General features: G+C 42.1%; 1 protein-coding gene across 4 annotated transcripts; it reads left to right on the forward strand.

Moving 5' to 3' along the window:
• The first annotated feature begins 288 nt into the window (after positions 1-288).
• LOC139477692 (ETS homologous factor-like) lies at positions 289-17403 on the forward strand. 4 transcript variants are annotated; one of them, XM_071260072.1, is made up of 10 exons: positions 289-692; positions 5834-5946; positions 6399-6615; positions 7273-7355; positions 8009-8128; positions 8465-8572; positions 8888-9031; positions 10536-10649; positions 13747-13942; positions 15230-17403. In XM_071260072.1, exons 2-10 carry the CDS (start codon positions 5940-5942, stop codon positions 15321-15323), a joined length of 1083 nt encoding a protein of 360 aa, XP_071116173.1. In that variant the 5' UTR covers positions 289-692; positions 5834-5939; the 3' UTR covers positions 15324-17403. The 4 variants fall into 4 exon arrangements, with proteins under 4 accessions (XP_071116173.1, XP_071116175.1, XP_071116176.1 ...); XM_071260074.1 differs by having other exon boundaries at positions 476-692; positions 8888-9025; XM_071260075.1 differs by lacking the exons at positions 289-692; positions 5834-5946; positions 6399-6615 and adding an exon at positions 6729-6806.
• The last annotated feature ends 2289 nt before the right edge of the window (positions 17404-19692 follow it).

Raw genomic sequence — 19692 nt, forward strand, 5'->3', positions numbered from 1 at the left:
CTGTATATCTGCTGTCAATGAATGTGTTCATGTTGTTATGACTGTGTACACCACCACATGTATACATGACCTATACGACTGTGTATATCACTACATGCTCTGTATGTCTCCTGTCAATGCATGTGTATTTGTCCTTATGTCTTATACTACTACATGTATACATGTCCTGTATGTTTGTATATACCACTACATGTCTACATGTCCTGTATGTCTGCTGTCACTACATGTGTATATGTCCTGTATGTCTGTGTATACCACTACATGCTTACATGTCCTGCATGTCTGATGTCAATGCATGTGTACATGTCGTTATGTCTTGTACCACTACATGTAATATAATTCTGTATTCATGTACATGTGTAGGCCAGCGGCCCACGGTACAATATTCGGTCCATCATTAACATTTATAGGGTTAGTGTTTGGAGTCTAACATTCATAGCATGGTATATAAAAGTTGCAACATTTCTAATTACAGTTTCATTGCCATAAGCATACTGAATTTAGCAAGAGTAGGATGTACAAAATACTGTACTGAAGTCTGGAGAGTGCGAATCGGCATTTTCACCCACCCTCGAGGTACGAGACAGGTCGGCCATATTGGCGATTACAACCCCAGGACGAAATGGACACCGTTTACACAGATGTGCTACCGGCTCATGGCAACATGTCTGGTCCTTTACACAATGACTATGGTGAGTGCTACAATCATTCATCAACATAATCGTTTGCTTCTCTCAGGGGATGTGGAATTAAACCCGGGGCCACTACATGTAATCATGTCCTGTATGTCTGTGTGTACAACTACATGTCTTCATGTTCTGTATGTCTGTGTATACCACTTCATGTAGACCACTACATGTATACATGTCCTATATATCTGTGCTTTCGATGGCATGTCTACATGTCCTATATATCTGTGTTTTCCACTGCATGTCTACATGTCCTGTATGTCTGCTGTCAATGCATGTGTATATGCCCGTATGTCTTATACATTACATGTCCTGTATGTCTGCTGTCAATGCATGTGTACATGTCCTTCTGTCTTATACATTACATGTCCTGTATATCTGCTGTCAATGCATGTGTACATGCCCGTATGTTTTATACATCACATGTCCTGTATGTCTGCTGTCAAGGCATGTGTACATGTCCTTATGTCTTATACATTATATGTCCTGTATGTCTGCTGTCAAGGCATGTGTACATGCCCGTATGTCTTATACATCACATGTCCCGTATGTCTGCTGTCAAGGCATGTGTACATGCCCGTATGTCTTATACATTACATGTCCTGTATGTCTGCTGTCAAGGCATGTGTACATGCCCGTATGTCTTATACATTACATGTCCTGTATATCTGCTGTCAATGCATGTGTATATGCCCGTATGTCTTATACATTACATGTCCTGTATGTCTGCTGTCAAGGCATGTGTACATGCCCGTATGTCTTATACATCACATGTCCCGTATGTCTGCTGTCAAGGCATGTGTACATGCCCGTATGTCTTATACATTACATGTCCTGTATGTCTGCTGTCAAGGCATGTGTACATGCCCGTATGTCTTATACATTACATGTCCTGTATATCTGCTGTCAAGGCATGTGTATATGCCCGTATGCCTTATGCATTACATGTCCTGTATGTCTGCTGTCAAGGCATGTGTACATGTCCTTATGTCTTATACATTACATGTCCTGTATGTCTGCTGTCAATGCATGTGTATATGCCCGTATGTCTTATACATCACATGTCCTGTATGTCTGCTGTCAAGGCATGTGTATATGCCCGTATGTCTTATACATTACATGTCCTGTATGTCTACTGTCAAGGCATGTGTATATGCCCGTATGTCTTATACATCACATGTCCTGTATGTCTGCTGTCAAGGCATGTGTACATGTCCTTATGTCTTATACATTACATGTCCTGTATGTCTGCTGTCAATGCATGTGTACATGTCCTTCTGTCTTATACATTACATGTCCTGTATATCTGCTGTCAATGCATGTGTACATGCCCGTATGTTTTATACATCACATGTCCTGTATGTCTGCTGTCAAGGCATGTGTACATGTCCTTATGTCTTATACATTACATGTCCTGTATGTCTGCTGTCAAGGCATGTGTACATGCCCGTATGTCTTATACATTACATGTCCCGTATGTCTGCTGTCAAGGCATGTGTACATGCCCGTATGTCTTATACATTACATGTCCTGTATGTCTGCTGTCAAGGCATGTGTACATGCCCGTATGTCTTATACATTACATGTCCTGTATATCTGCTGTCAATGCATGTGTATATGCCCGTATGTCTTATACATCACATGTCCTGTATGTCTGCTGTCAAGGCATGTGTACATGTCCTTATGTCTTATACATTACATGTCCTGTATGTCTGCTGTCAAGGCATGTGTATATGCCCGTATGTCTTATACATCACATGTCCCGTATGTCTGCTGTCAAGGCATGTGTACATGTCCTTATGTCTTATACATTACATGTCCTGTATGTCTGCTGTCAAGGCATGTGTATATGCCCGTATGTCTTATACATTACATGTCCTGTATGTCTGCTGTCAAGGCATGTGTATATGCCCGTATGTCTTATACATCACATGTCCTGTATGTCTGCTGTCAAGGCATGTGTACATGTCCTTATGTCTTATACATCACATGTCCTGTATGTCTGCTGTCAATGCATGTGCACATGCCCGTATGTCTTATACATCACATGTCCTGTATGTCTGCTGTCAATGCATGTGCACATGCCCGTATGTCTTATACATCACATGTCCTGTATGTCTGCTGTCAATGCATGTGCACATGCCCGTATGTCTTATACCACTGCATGTATACATGTCCTGTATGTCTGTTTATACCACTACATGTAGACCACTACATGTCTATATGTCCTATATGTCTGTTGTCACTATATGTGTACATGTCCTGTAAGTCTGTATATACCACAACATGTGCTCGTGTGACCCGTGAAGATCCGGGGTAGAATAGCTCTTCAGCAACCCATGCTTGCCGTAAAAGGCGACTATGCTTGTCGTAAGAGACGACTAACAGGATCGGGTGATCAGGCTCACTGACTTGGTTGATGCATGTCACCGATCCCAATTGCATGGATCGATGTTCATGATATTAATCACTGCCGTCATATAGCTGGACTATTGCTGAGTGTCGGCGTTAAACAACAAACCAACCAGCCAACATGTAAACATGTCCTGTATATCTGTGTGTACCACTACATGGAAACATGTCCTGTATGTCTGCTGTCACTACATGTAAACATGTCCTGTATGTCTGCTGTCATTACATGTAAACATGCCCTGTATGTCTGCTGTCATTACATGTAAACATGTCCTGTATGTCTGCTGTCACTACATGTAAACATGTCCTGTATGTCTGTGTATACCACTACATGTAAACATGCCCTGTATGTCTGCTGTCACTACATGTAAACATGTCGTGTATGTCTGCTGTCACTACATGTATACATGTCCTGTATGTCTGCTGTCACTACATGTTTACATGTCGTGTATGTCTGCTGTCACTACATGTATACATGCCCTGTATGTCTGCTGTCACTACATGTATACATGTCGTGTATGTCTGCTGTCACTACATGTAAACATGTCCTGTATGTCTGCTGTCACTACATGTAAACATGTCCTGTATGTCTGTGTATACCACTACATGTAAACATGCCCTGTATGTCTGCTGTCACTACATGTATACATGTCCTGTATGTCTGCTGTCACTACATGTATACATGTCCTGTATGTCTGCTGTCACTACATGTTTACATGTCGTGTATGTCTGCTGTCACTACATGTATACATGCCCTGTATGTCTGCTGTCACTACATGTATACATGTCGTGTATGTCTGCTGTCACTACATGTAAACATGTCCTGTATGTCTGCTGTCACTACATGTAAACATGTCCTGTATGTCTGCTGTCACTACATGTAAACATGCCCTGTATGTCTGCTGTCACTACATGTATACATGTCCTGTATGTCTGCTGTCACTACATGTTTACATGTCCTTTATGTCTGCTGTTACTACATGCATACATGTCTTGTATGTCTGCTGTTACTACATGCATACATGTCCTGTATGTCTGCTGTCACTACATGTTTACATGTCCTTTATGTCTGCTGTCACTACATGTATACATTTCCTGTATGTCTGCTGTCACTACATGTAAACATGTCCTGTATGTCTGTGTGTAGCACCATAGGTATACATGTCCTGTATGTCTGTGTGTAGCACTACATGTATACATGTCCTGTATGTCTGCTGTCACTACATGTTTACATGTCCTTTATGTCTGCTGTTACTACATGCATACATGTCTTGTATGTCTGCTGTTACTACATGCATACATGTCCTGTATGTCTGCTGTCACTACATGTTTACATGTCCTTTATGTCTGCTGTAACTACATGCATACATGTCGTGTATGTCTGCTTTCACTACTTGTAAACATGTCCTGTATGTCTGCTGTCACTACATGTATACATGCCCTGTATATCTGCTGTCACTACATGTAAACATGTCCTGTATGTCTGCTGTCACTTCATGTAAACATGTCCTGTATGTCTGCTGTCACTACATGTGTACATGTCCTGTATGTCTGCTGTCACTACATGTAAACATGTCCTGTATATCTGCTGTCACTACATGTTAACATGTCCTGTATGTCTGCTGTCACTACACGTAAACATGTCCTGTATGTCTGCTGTCACTACATGTAAACATGTCCTGTATGTCTGCTGTCACTACATGTATACATGACCTGTATGTCTGCTGTCACTACATGTAAACATGTCCTGTATGTCTGCCGTCACTACATGTATACATGTCCTGTATGTCTGCTGTCACTACATGTAAACATGTCCTGTATGTCTGCTGTCACTTCATGTAAACATGTCCTGTATGTCTGCTGTCACTACATGTACACATGTCCTTATGTCTGTGTGTAGCACTACATGCATACATGTCTTGTATGTCTGCTGTCACTACATGCATACATGTCTTGTATGTCTGCTGTCACTACATGCATACATGTCTTGTATGTCTGCTGTCACTACATGTATACATGTCTTGTATGTCTGCTGTCACTACATGCATACATGTCTTGTATGTCTGCTGTCACTACATGTATTCATGTCTTTTATGTCTGCTGTCACAACATATAAACATGTCCTGTATGTCTGTGTGTACCACTACATGTATACATGCCCTGTATGTCTGCTGTCACTACATGTTTACATGTCCTGTATGACTGAATTAAATATTCTGAACTTCACCATCATAGTAGCGAAATAGGTCCATATACAATTCGACTTCAGATGTGGCAACAATGTTAATACTGTGATAGGTCCATTTTTAATTCGACTTCAGATGTGGCAACAATGTTAATACTGTGATCGAAGCATGCCCATAAGAAAATGTACAGTAAAAAAGTATATTTTTAAAACAACATTCAGAACCATAGCACTTAATTTACTCACCCAAACCTTAATGAAGTTAAGTCAATACTCTCATAACGGTACCACATATGTAGAAATTTCAGTCCTCTCTGAATCTGCAGGATTTCATATTTTGTGATATTGGTCATTTTGCAATTTTATTTAAAGGCTTTATCAGGAAAATTGTGAGTTGGAAGTGATGACTTTGTCGTCACTGATAGCCGTTTTTCCCCATGTAGATTGATATCCTTGTTCCATCTTTTCCTCGTCAGTTTTCCTTACATTTAATTATTACCATATAATCGGTTACACATAAAGTACTGACCATTTCATTTGGTTTCAGGATGCTGTAACGATGTACGACTATGCTGAAGTGACCACAATCCAAAGAAGTTCAGTGACCACACATACTTTACTGGCTGTTTACCTCAAACACCAAGTATTTCAAAATGTCAGGTAGGTGTTACTGTGTGGGGCACTATTTCATCGTATGTGTTCGTGGCTTTGTTCAAGGGCACCCTACAACTGCGACATATGGCTGTTAATATGTTACCCAAGTCGGTTAGTATTGGATCATTTGTACGAGGTGGTGTATAAAAATCTATTGTTGTTATTCTAGCAAGATTTTTTCCTGTAGTGACGTTTTGAGTTGTGGTATCATTGAATTGCGGTGTCATTGAAACAACGGTAGTTATTGCACAAGTGGAAATACCAGTAATGATATCAGTACTGTTGGTGACAGTAGTAGTAGTAGTAGTAGTAGTAGTAGTAGTAGTAGTAGTAGTTAACCTTTATTCATATATGAATTTATAAATTACTTTTATTGTGTTGACTAGCAACGTGGAACACAAGGTAGAGTTATGTGTATAACGGGTTCTAATTCATTCAGCATTACAATTGTCCTGTAGGAAGGGCCAGACATACGTTGGCTCAAAGGGGCGACGTCAAGCGTGGCCGTCCGTGTGCTCATTCAACTAGCGTCAGACGCCACGTTAGACCCGGAGGTCACGGCTGCAGATGTCAGGGGAAGGGATTGCTCCCCCGGGTGGTTGTGGAATGGCCTATCGTTGTGTATCACAATTCCAACTCACAAGTGCACTTGCGATTCCTATGGAGACGTCTCAGGTACGAACAATATGGGAATTTCCATTACACATCATCACGTGACTTTTTTAAATCAAGGAATATGATTGGTCGGAGGGCGGGGTTTCAAACGACTATTAATTAGAGGTGCACGTGCTGCTTACGGTGGTATTTGGACGCTGTTGTTGGGACGGGTACTTGTATGAAGTTGCCTTTGGGAGCTTGCACTGCGGGTACGTATTGGTGTTGGGACGTCATCACAAGTGCGCTGGTGCAGGCATTACTATGTTACCCGTACTCTTTGAACAGGCTATTATAATCGAATTGTTTCTCTTTTTCGGTGAAGACTCAGGTATATGCCACGTAGATAATCACATTTCGCACTACGCGTGGAACATTGCTAGTGGTGTTACTTTGCAGTAGGATGTTAACAAAACTGTTGCAACATGCGCAGTAATTGTATGTTTTTAGGTATTTTGATGAAGGATAACTATAGTTATGCTAGGTTTATTACAGATATCCAGGGTACATATAACACAGCATATATGGCCATACATAACTGATACTCATCAGTGTGCGCCTGAAGCACTTGAGTAAAACATGCTTAAAACGTAACGCTTCTGTGACATAGAAGAACTACGGTAATGGTGTTCACATGGCCATGTCCTGCAGTAATAACAGTATTCCTTTTTTCACCAGAACCCGGACAAAATACAGACTCAGCATGGCTCAGACAACATACGTGGAGCATATGCCGATGTTGTACGACCAGCGGGGATGTGGTGAGTGTGTTCTCAGGACCAGCAATTACACACTAGTGGAAGTGGGACAAAGTTGCGAAACTAGAAACCATTAAGATTTGTGAGTGAGTGAGTGAGTATGGTTTAACGCCCCTCTTAGCAATATTCCAGTGATATCACGGCGGGGGACACCACAAATGGGCTTCACACATTGTACCCTTGTCGGGAATCGAACCCGGTCTTCGGTCCGGCGTGACAAGCGAACGTTGTGTAGAAGCGTCGGGTGTATTTTGACTGTTACCAAGTCAAGTGCCATTGTCTGGACAGTTAAGGGAATACCATGCACACAAGTTGTGATAGGAGTGGTGGTTGAAGTGGTGGTGGCACGGTAGACAGTAAAGTTGAAGTAATGCGAAATATTGTTTTGTGAACAATAAGAATTGGTTACTTCCATACTGCTGTAAACATCAGACAAACTATTTTGTATCTGATTCAAGTGTACGAACTATTATCTAATGCTATAAACGTAGAATTTGCACAAAGTCAGAGTGAATTTCCATTTGACAAAATACGAATATGACCATATTCTCCTGTAAGAAGCCTGTTGGAACCCGTGACTGGGTTGAGGGGAAGTGTGCACGTGGGCAGTGAGGTGATGGTAACATGGATGTTCTGTAATACAACATTGCTTTCAGACTACACGTACGACTATTCGTCCGATGTGTCGTCCCCGGCGTCCTCCTCAGCATCCCCCCAGCACTCGCCTCTCCTCTCTGACGACGAGGCCGCCCACCACTGGTTCCTCACCAATCCAGGTAATTACCTTCCTGCATCAGTTGTGTGCATTGTGGGTTCATTATAGGGAGCGGGGATTTCTTACCGTTACCCGTCTTGCAGTTTCGATGATCTGTTTGAACATGCAGGTGAACAAATATCATAGTGAGACTGACGGTATAACAATTTTCGTAGATCAGTACAATCTTCAAATCTTCGTTATTTGCATGTTAGTTTTAGCATGACCTTGAAATATTGGAACCTGCAGTGACTTGGGTGAAATATCCTCCGCGGAAGATTACTGTGTCTGCTGGGTTGCCTTATATTTCGTTATAATATACAAATGTTGAGGTTTGTTTTGGGGTGCTTAATTCCAGTGGAGGTGACGTATAGCGGCTACCACATCAATGAACCTGCGCAGGAGTACACCCCACTTGCTCCAATGGACAGTTCATGTTTGCATTATGTCGATCCTCGGCCAGAAGGTAAATACATACATCGTAACATTGAAATTGAGGTAAACAATCTATGGGAATCAGTCGTCTGGAACATGTACACCTTACCAACGTTATATGCGATTTGCATGATGAAACCTCCATCTGTTGGTCAGAACGTTCAATTCTCAAATATAGCTCCCGTTCGATTGTTCTGTTTAACGTCCTCATGGTGATATGTAGTATATTGAGAACCAGCGTTGTTGGTTCGTACTGAAAACAATAAAGATAATAAAGTTAAAATACAACATAACTTAACAATCATGTTGCTTTTGTATTGAAATACACGGTGATTATGTATTGCAGTTGAGATGCACATGCCTCGAGCACATCCCCGAGGCAGTGATGTTTTGAAGATAGAAAAGTTGGAAAATCAAGTGTTTGCTGTTTTTGGAAGGCATCGCTACAGCATTGACCCAGAAGACAAGTTTGATGCCAGTAACTGTGAGTGTAAGAATTCATTCAAATCACCATACGCCCTCGACTTGTTACCCCGCACCACGTAAACGCCGCATACATTATTTGTATATGTGCAAACTGTACCTTCATTAAGATTATGACGCATCATTTTATCCCAATGTTGGTAGTAGAGGCTAGGGATGCCGCTGTAGTTCCAAAGGAAACTCAAAAACTGTCAGAATAGTACAGTGAAACGTGATATTTGTCAGTTACTGATACTGATACTGATACTGATATTGATACTGATGCTGATACTGATACTGATGCTAATACATCTCAGCGCACGAAAGGATTGTGTTTTTATCATGAACGTAACAAAGATTTTGCGTGCTTTATCTAAACATGGTTGGATTGTAAACACATTCACACTACGTACCCACAACATCACCAACATCTGAATACCTGAAGGATACAATGCGTAAACGTGTTTCAAATTGAAACGAGTTGAAAACTTAACCACAAAAAGGGATGTCCGTAATAGTGGCACTCAGTAGTTACCTCCCTTGCCAGAGTCAACAGGAAGTATACGTACGTTACACTGTGTACAGCAGATCTACTGTCGTATCAGAACAAATAACAAATTTACGAATCTTGGGTGGATCTTTCCCTTTACGAAGATCTTAGAATACTTATTTCACGGAAAATTAAGCATGTTATCATATTTCATGATATTCAATCCAAATATATTTACACATTAAATATGGGATTCTCTGAATATTGTTGGTTCGTAGTTTGCTTTGAGAACTACTGCAGAAGAGTCGTGGGAGGGAGGTAGTTATGTGAAATGTTGTAACTTGGAAGCCCTTGGCCTTGATACTGTCCCACTGTAATCCTGTCTGTCTTCCCGGGTGGCTGTGTCGTCTAGGACGCCTCGCTTCACTGTCCCACAATGCGAATCCTAGGCGAGCCTTAAACATCTCAGTGTGAGTTCGACTCCCAGACTCAGCCTGATTATGTTTTCCAGGTGTGTCAGTACCAAACACGTCCTCGTGGTATTTGTTTATGACCTGCACCGCTTCGGGCTTTCCTCCCACAGTATGCTGATACGTCACTGAAATACTGTTCGAAGCTGTTTAAACACAAACTCACTCATCCTAAGTGTTTTCTTTTCCCTCGCAGACCAACTGCATCAGGTTGACTTCTTGGCAAATTGCAAAATATGCCAATTACGAATCTATATATTCTGGGCATGATTTGGTTCAAAACACATGTTTTAAACATGTTAATTGAAGGTCCAAAACATTACAAACACAATCATATGTCTAGGCCTCTAAACATGCTTAAGTGATGGGACAAGGAACGTATTCAGGGTCGTGTTTGGGATCTAAACACAATTAATGATTGTGAAGGGGGTGTCCAACAAACTATTTATTTACTGAGAACCATCAAACAAACTATTCATTTTGGGCATATTTCTATAGAAACTGTTCATTCAAAAAATATATCCTTTGCTTAGTTGTGTACTCTGTTGATGTGTTACGTGTTTTGTTTGCAGGTTACCCATCTAATGTTGCCAAAAGTGTCGTCACGCATACAGCTGCAGAAGAAAGTGTTTCGATCTTCTACCCCCAGCCCCCGAGACGCACACAGGGCACCAGGAGCAAGCGACGTAAGACTTCTTATTTACCAATTGTTTTTATCAGAACGTTATGACAAAAGTGACAGTCAAGATTATATTGGAGTATAATGTACTGAATAATGTACGTGTATTGAATTTATAAAAATATACATTTATGATGTGTTTTTTTATTTAATTGATCTCGCCCCACCCTCCACCCCACTCCCCCCCCCCCCCCCCCCCCCCCCCCTTATCCCACTCCCACACAGAATATCAAATGATCGGTCCCTAAACGAAACAGAGCTGCACATTATCAATTACAAAAATAAGTCTGTCGCGGATCTCTTACGGAACAACGATGAAGGAATTTGACAAAATAACGCTACATGTCAGCCTCATGGTACTGCCGGCGTTCCCTGAGACGTCACACCATAAACCTTTCAGTTTCGCGTCTCTACATTTACATAAATCACACACTGACGTTGAACGATTACGCTCTCAAAAACTTGTAAAACGGCTGGCCATACTAGCGTTACGGCGTCCTTCAATAAACAGCCGCAAGCACGTGTGCTATTATAACAGAAACGCTTGTCAGGGGATGTTATTGTTGCTTATGTTTAACCGCGCCACTGGTCCATAACCCATACGAATAAAGACGTCTCATAGAGAAATATTGATTAGCGTCAATTCACTGTAATACAAGCATAAGCTGTCATCAGCGCGAGACGATTGTGTAAGTGGGTGTGGGAATGTGAGCCCCAGATTTAGAAACCTCTTTGTTCTGTTTGCAGACTTATTAACGGTGACATTCAAAGGATTATTTTGAGTCAATTCACGTGGTTTTGCATGACTACTTCAACTGAAAGTGTAGTGTTTTTATCCATTTAATATCTTATTCGCATCATTTTCAAATACGGCCTGGGCTAATAATATGTGTTCTTTTGGAATATGTCAAGACACGGATTGTAAACAGGTTGCTACATGTAATTTAACTTATGCTTTCTCAACATCTGTGGCTTTAAGATGAATAGTGCTTCGCATTGAGTAGTGTCAGTTATAGGAAATTGCAGAAACATGAAACTGTAAGCCCCATGGTCCGTGGAAAGAGCGGGGCCTAGAAACAACATCGCTTCTCTATATTTCAGTGTACCGCGATGCCGACAACATCGCTAAAAGCAATCACTGTGCTAGTAACTGAGTAAACTGACCACATGACTTGATAAAGAAGATGAGTAGGTAGAAGTAAATATATCGTGCTGTGAAGGCAGGAACCACCAATAAAAGTTATGCAGAACTCTTCTTTAAGTTACTAGCTTGTATGACTTCTTCGCTAAACACAAGAGCATTGTGGGTAAAATGGACATATTGCCCAGATAGGGGCAGTGTGTGAAGGCTATCGCTGGTGTCATTGAAACTGGATTCCCCATGTCTTCCTCAGCCTGACAGTGCCCGTCTCACCCCCATGTCTTCCTCAGCCTGACAGTGCCCGTCTCACCCCCATGTCTTCCTCAGCCTGACAGTGCCCGTCTCACCCCCATGTCTTCCTCAGCCTGACAGTGCCCGTCTCACCCCTATGTCTTCATCAGCCTGACAGTGCCCGTCTCACCCCCATGTCTTCATCAGCCTGACAGTGCCCGTCTCACCCCTATGTCTTCATCAGCCTGACAGTGCCCGTCTCACCCCCATGTCTTCATCAGCCTGACAGTGCCCGTCTCACCCCTATGTCTTCATCAGCCTGACAGTGCCCGTCTCACCCCCATGTCTTCATCAGCGTGACAGTGCCCGTCTCACCCCTATGTCTTCATCAGCCTGACAGTGCCCGTCTCACCCCTATGTCTTGAACTGCTTGACAGTGCCCGTCTCATCTCTATGTCTTGAACTGCTTGATAGTGCCCGTCTCATCTCTATGTCTTGAACTGCTTGATAGTGCCCGTCTCATCTCTATGTCTTGAACTGCTTGACAGTGGCCGTCTCACCCCCATGTCTTCATCAGCCTGACAGTGCCCGTCTCATCTCTATGTCTTGAACTGCTTGATAGTGCCCGTCTCATCTCTATGTCTTGAACTGCTTGACAGTGCCCGTCTCACCCCCATGTCTTCATCAGCCTGACAGTGCCCGTCTCACCCCTATGTCTTGAACTGCTTGACAGTGCCCGTCTCATCCCTATGTCTTGAACTGCTTGACAGTGGCCGTCTCATCTCTATGTCTTCCTCAGCCTGACAGTGCCCGTCTCACCCCCATGTCTTGAACTGCTTGAAAGTGCCCGTCTCATCTCTATGTCTTGAACTGCTTGACAGTGGCCGTCTCACCCCTATGTCTTGAACTGCTTGACAGTGGCCGTCTCATCTCTATGTCTTGAACTGCTTGACAGTGGCCGTCTCACCCCTATGTCTTGAACTGCTTGACAGTGCCCGTCTCATCTCTATGTCTTGAACTGCTTGACAGTGCCCGTCTCACCCCTATGTCTTGAACTGCTTGACAGTGCTCGTCTCATCTCTATGTCTTGAACTGCTTGACAGTGCCCGTCTCACCCCCATGTCTTGAACTGCTTGACAGTGCCCGTCTCACCCCCATGTCTTGAACTGCTTTACAGTGCCCGTCTCATCTCTATGTCTTGAACTGCTTGACAGTGCCCGTCTCACCCCCATGTCTTCATCAGCCTGACAGTGCCCGTCTCACCCCTATGTCTTGAACTGCTTGACAGTGCCCGTCTCATCCCTATGTCTTGAACTGCTTGACAGTGGCCGTCTCATCTCTATGTCTTCCTCAGCCTGACAGTGCCCGTCTCACCCCCATGTCTTGAACTGCTTGAAAGTGCCCGTCTCATCTCTATGTCTTGAACTGCTTGACAGTGGCCGTCTCACCCCTATGTCTTGAACTGCTTGACAGTGGCCGTCTCATCTCTATGTCTTGAACTGCTTGACAGTGGCCGTCTCACCCCTATGTCTTGAACTGCTTGACAGTGCCCGTCTCATCTCTATGTCTTGAACTGCTTGACAGTGCCCGTCTCACCCCTATGTCTTGAACTGCTTGACAGTGCTCGTCTCATCTCTATGTCTTGAACTGCTTGACAGTGCCCGTCTCACCCCCATGTCTTGAACTGCTTGACAGTGCCCGTCTCACCCCCATGTCTTGAACTGCTTTACAGTGCCCCGTGCGGAGAGGCTGTGGGAGTTCATTTTGCGGCTGCTTCTTGACCCCAGCTACAACCCGTCACACATAGAGTGGGTGGATCGGGAGAAGGGGATGTTCAGGCTGGTCAACTCCAGGGGCATTGCCCGGATGTGGGGGAAGCGAAAGAACAACCTGGACATGACCTATGAGAAGTTGAGTCGAGCTATGAGGTAAATATAAACAGTGTTGTTGACATCCATCTCCATGACCTTGTCAGTGACGTGGTTAACATAAAACACAACGTATGAACGATGCAACTGTAACGTTAAAATTATCCCCATCTTTAGATTGAAACTTGATTTTCATTTATATCAGGGGCGGTATGTTAGGTAGCCTAAATGTTACAGCGTTCGCTCCACGTCACACCGAAGGCCCGGTCTCGATATCTCACACAGGTACATTGTGTGAAGCCCACTGCTGGTCTCCCCCCGTCACATTGTTGGAATATTGCTAAAATCGGCTTAAAGCCACTCGCTCACTCATTTACATTAGCTTCCAAACACGAACAATGCCAATGAAGAATTTGTGGCCTTGATAATTATAAAAAAAATCGTATACTAGGCCCATGGATAAATAGCTGATACATATAAGGTTAACAATGTTGTAAACAGAAGAAGCTAGATACTGTCTGGTCAGGTGAAGGGGCTTGCTTGAGGTCTCCGTCTTACACGCGTGGTGTGCGTCAGTCTTGATTTCAAGTGTCTTCCACGCACGGCGGCACAATGACTAGTGAAGACATTGTATTCGTGGATGGTATATCCAACAATAATCAGCTGATCTTTGTTGAGGTTAATCTGACCCAGATTCACCTGTCGCCAAGCCCGTTAAAATTGTGTGAGAGGCAACCAATAAGCGTCCGTTGTGTATGCAAATAATGCCTATTACAAGTGCACCGCCGGGGTATTCTGTACCCGAGCTCACTGACCCAGTTATGCAGGGTTGTGCAGGCGTCTCCTTGTATCAGGGCAAAGGCAGAGTAATGGTGAACGGCCACTCTATTACATACACTTGCAAGAAGGATTGTTATTTAGTGGACAGTGTATTTTGACCTAGTTTCCGTGGTGTTTAAAGGAGAACCCTTTATTCAACACTCGATGTAAACCGTGACAATGTGTTGCTTTCTTTGATAAAAACAAGCTGTTTTGGGTATTTCTAATATAGATCATGTTGTATTCCAGTTTCGTTGAACTGATATCGGTCGAAAATTAAGTCTCTGTGCAGGTCACCTGGTGCTCCACGGCCGTATTCTGACATGTAATGTGTTGAAATTATCCAAATTCGAACTATCCCAAAGATAAACTGTGTGAAAACACGCAGACAGGTCCGACAAGCAATGACTCTTGCAATAGCTTGATACATTAGGGCATTCACTTACACTACTTATGTTTTAGCGAACCAAGTCTGAATGATAAATGATATCAGTTATGTTTATTAATTTTGCCGTTCCTCTTTTACAGATACTACTACCATCGAAAGATTTTGCAGCCTGTCTTTGGTAAGAAGCTTGTGTACAAGTTTGGACCAAATTCGACGGGATGGCAACTGAACTGAATGTGCACGCATGTCGCCTGCAGCTGTTTATATATTTATATCCTCTGTTGATAGATTATGTAACTTATGCTGAAATCAGCTGAAAGCTTAATGATAAATAATAAGTTCTCTAAAATGTAACATATTGTCTTGTGGCAAATTTGCCAAATGTTTTAATTCACGTTAAAATGTTTATTTTTATAGCTGTATGTATAGTTTGGTGTCTCCATTTTGAGACGTGTTACACAACTACCTTACTCTTTTAGCAGTGGAACAGATTTTATATTGAGAACAGAAAAATCCATGTTATACGTGCTGTGTTTTAACCGCAGATCAATATTTCTATTTCTTGTTTTGTAAACGTTGTAAATATTATAATAGTGCTAAACTAATATCCCGGTGCTCAATAATATAATTGATATATTTTATACAGTCAGTTTGGATATTTTTTATCAATGTGTTTATATCTGTACATTGAACATGTGTATATTGATGCTTTTACATTATTGTATAATGTTGTGGGCTGAATACCTGCTTTATCGGCCAAACGCTTAGGTACGTCTTGTATTTAACACAACAGGTTAAATATAGTGAGGTAAAAATTATTCTTTCCTCAACTCTGTAAAATATAGGAATATCTGAGAATAGATATCTTACATCGTGTGAATAACCACGTTAAAAATTACGTCATAGTTATCTTTTAACTAAAGCAGTGTCAACTTCTTAAATATGTTATTCATTTGTTAAATGTTTTATAGAAAGTATGATTTCACTGACTCAATATCCCCGCCCCGATGAGAGTCTGTGATGTGGGTTCTAATACATAGCATTATATATATTTGAGGATTATTGTTGCAAATTAGTATTTCGGTTGAAAAATGCTTTCATGATTCCCTAAATATGTATTAGATTTATTATTTAAGGGTCAAACTTTACAGTAACGCAATCTGTAAATTTCACGAGTGGACTTTGCAAAACAAAATGCTCTTAGTTTGATCTCATGCATAGTGTATATTCTGTCCTGACATTGCTGTGTCCACCACCAATCTGTGTTCTCTAATGTCCAAACAGAGATATTTAAGTGATGAGGTATCTAATCCATGTGTGGCTAGTCAGTGTTATTTTCTCCTTTATAAATGTCTGTACGACACAACCGCACTATAAAAGACTTAGTTACTTAACCAACGATTTCATTACCATCGTCGTCATCGTCGTCGTCATCATCATCATCATCATCACCATCATAATATCAACTCTATCTTTAATCACATATGTTATGATTGTCCTATGTAAGTGTCAACATTCCCATTCGTTTGTTGATCAAAGTATATTGTTAACGTCAGGTCTGAATATTAGCTCTTGCGTCCCAAACATATATTGTACATGATCATTTTCTCATACCCATAATTCTCTTCATACTGCAATCATCCTGATTCATTGTCATCTCTGTACACTAAAACTTTGTCTCCTCGTTGAGTTACATTTTCCTTCACCCCTCTTGCAATAACTCCAGTCTTACCTGTATGAAAGGCCTCTGCCTTCTCCTGTCTGCCTTCCTGGTTTTGCCTTGCCCAGTCCATACCACCTGCCGCCGTCCATTTCAGGAAACATTTTCAGATTCACATTCATAATTTGGTTAAATAATCCTTGACATTATCCCGTGAGGATGAGTTCCTCAATTCTCTGCCATCGAGTAAAGTGTGACAGATCCAATTTATTCAAAAAAGAAGTTGTAGTCTTTTCCTTTACCGACAATCATCTCGAGGGTTACGGAGGTAAACATGAAGAACGTGAGGCCAAATGGCTGCATTGTTTGTACATCCAAGAACTTTAAGAAAGCTTGACACCATTTCTTCAAAATTTCGTTTTCATTTTTCTATTTCTTCTTATGCTTTTTCTATTACCATGATGGTGACTTTGCCGATTATATAAAGAAATCAATAACTTTACTTTACCTGTAAGTGTACATTTTGTTATAAACCAAGATAGCATAATGTTATACTATATGTAGTGTAAGATTTTGGCAGTGTTCAAATTCAAACTGCCATTTTGTTATCCCCAAAAATGTTTTGTTTTGGTTGTGAATAAAACGTTTATTTTTCTTGAGATTTTATCTGTTCAATATTTTCACATGGATATTTAGCAGTATTGTACTCAACACCATGATCAGATTGCAATGCGGTGTCTAGGTCTAGCTTCGTGTGTGGCCTGTACATCCAGACCAGTTCATCGTGTGTAGGTATAAACTAGACAGACAACATTAGACTATAGCATGGTGCCAAGGTCGAGACCGTGGTGTATTGTCTAGGTCTAATGTGTGAGGCGGCGTCTAGGTGTAGACTAGACCAGATAGTAGTGTCTAGTCTAGATCAGTTGGTAGTATCTAGACTAGACAGGTTGGTGGAGTCAAAGCCTAGACTTGACTAGATTGTGTGTTTAGGTCAAGCATGTGTGTGTGTCGTCAAGGTCTAGCCTTAACTATAGTTTCTTGTCTAAACGAGGGTGTGTTTTTGTGTCTACGTTTAGACCATGAAGTGGTCCCTGCATATCTTGATACGGCGTCCTAAACACGACTAACTTGCGCTGCGGTGTCCAGATCTGGGCCATGACGTGATGCTTGTGTCTAGATGAGAGATCTCTTTTAACAAGACGTCTTCTGATAATGTGTCTAGATGCGGTGCCCAGATATAGACCATGACGTAGTGCCTGTTTAAAAGTTTGGTGTCAACACATAAACTATTTTCTTTCACACCATACATCGCGTCCTTTGACCTGCACGCAGCTAAACCACGCCCCAATAAGACACGAAGATGTGTCACATGATAAAAATGTGTAAATAAAACGACACATAAAATGAATAACAAACACAACGCGTACGTTCGTTTAGTGTAATATAAACTGTGTTTCACAAGTACTTTTGCAGTCAAGCTCATACAACATGCTGCGATATTACTGCAATAGTGTTATAGCTACCAGCAGCCCAGGGCAAGTTTATCTCTCGTAACATAAGCCATACATGATAAGAGCGCAGGACGTGTATATAATTTCAACCTAGGGCCATGACAAGAAATTTCATCCGATTTCCTCACAAAAATTGTGAAAAAATTGTGATAGAATGTCCAACACAACGCGGGGTGGGGGTAGGTGGGTGGGGACATGCACATCCTTTCTTTGTATAGCCGTGAGCAGCAAGCGTGGACAACATCCGCATTTCCATCTCATTGGGGACAAAGACCCCTGGTCCAACAACGTGGCGACTGTTCCGCACCAGCTTTTATTATCTGTGACGTCGTGTATTGTTTACACGATTCATTATCTGTAACAAGTGGATAGTTAGATGGCAACTATTCACGCCTATATCTTGATCCCATATGTAAATTACTTGTTTCGAAAAAATGCGTCGCCAAAGGGGACGGGGGTGACTGACAAACATATATTTTGTCCATCAAAATACTAAGAAAATGCAAATACCGTCAGTGTAACAAAATGTCACACATATCACCTTATGAGCATGTATTTTAAACCTGTTTGTAAGCGAAGCGTGCCCTGGTGAATGATTCTGCAGTCAGCAATCAACAACCTACTGCAGGCAGACTGTGGTCGACATAGCATGAGCCACGATCCACGCCGACGGGGGACAATGACGCACAATCATTCAGGTCACATAGAGTAACCACCCGATCCACATAAGCATGGACATGTGGTGATTTGAAACTACCCTTCCCGTAACCCCCACAGAAGAATAATGGGGGTTATAACAGCGTAACGTAATAACGTGCGAGAGTTGGACGTCAGTAATCTGTAATGTATTGAGAAAGACAGTATTTAGTAGAAATGTGGAAAAAACCATTTACGTCTTTGTAACCTGGAATCCTTTGCATCGGCTCTGGTGATCGCCGTGAATGACGTGATGAGGAACATGCTCCACGACGTTATGTGGTCTCTGTTGGTCGACGTGAATGAAGAGATGAGGAACATGCTCCACGACGTTATGTGGTCTCTGTTGGTCGACGTGAATGAACAGATGAGGGACATGCTCCACGACGTTATGTGGTCTCTGTTGGTCGACGTGAATGACGTGATGAGGAACATGATCCACGACGTTATGTAGTCTCTGTTGGTCGACGTGAATGACGTGCCCCTGTCTGACATTCATAATTGTGTGCCATAGCAATATGCCCTTACATTGGTGGGAGTATGATCCCTCGTCTGACATGCATAATTGTGTGCCATAGCAATATGCCCTTACATTGGTGGAAGTATGATCCCTCGTCTGACATACATAATTGTGTGCCATAGCAATATGCCCTTACATTGGTGGGAGTATGATCCCTCGTCTGACATGCATAATTGTGTGCCATAGCAATATGCCCTTACATTGGTGGAAGTA

Source organism: Haliotis cracherodii, unplaced genomic scaffold (genome assembly GCF_022045235.1).
Source record: "Haliotis cracherodii isolate W230 unplaced genomic scaffold, xgHalCrac1.p SCAF_34, whole genome shotgun sequence".
NCBI classification, from domain to species: domain Eukaryota; kingdom Metazoa; phylum Mollusca; class Gastropoda; order Lepetellida; family Haliotidae; genus Haliotis; species Haliotis cracherodii.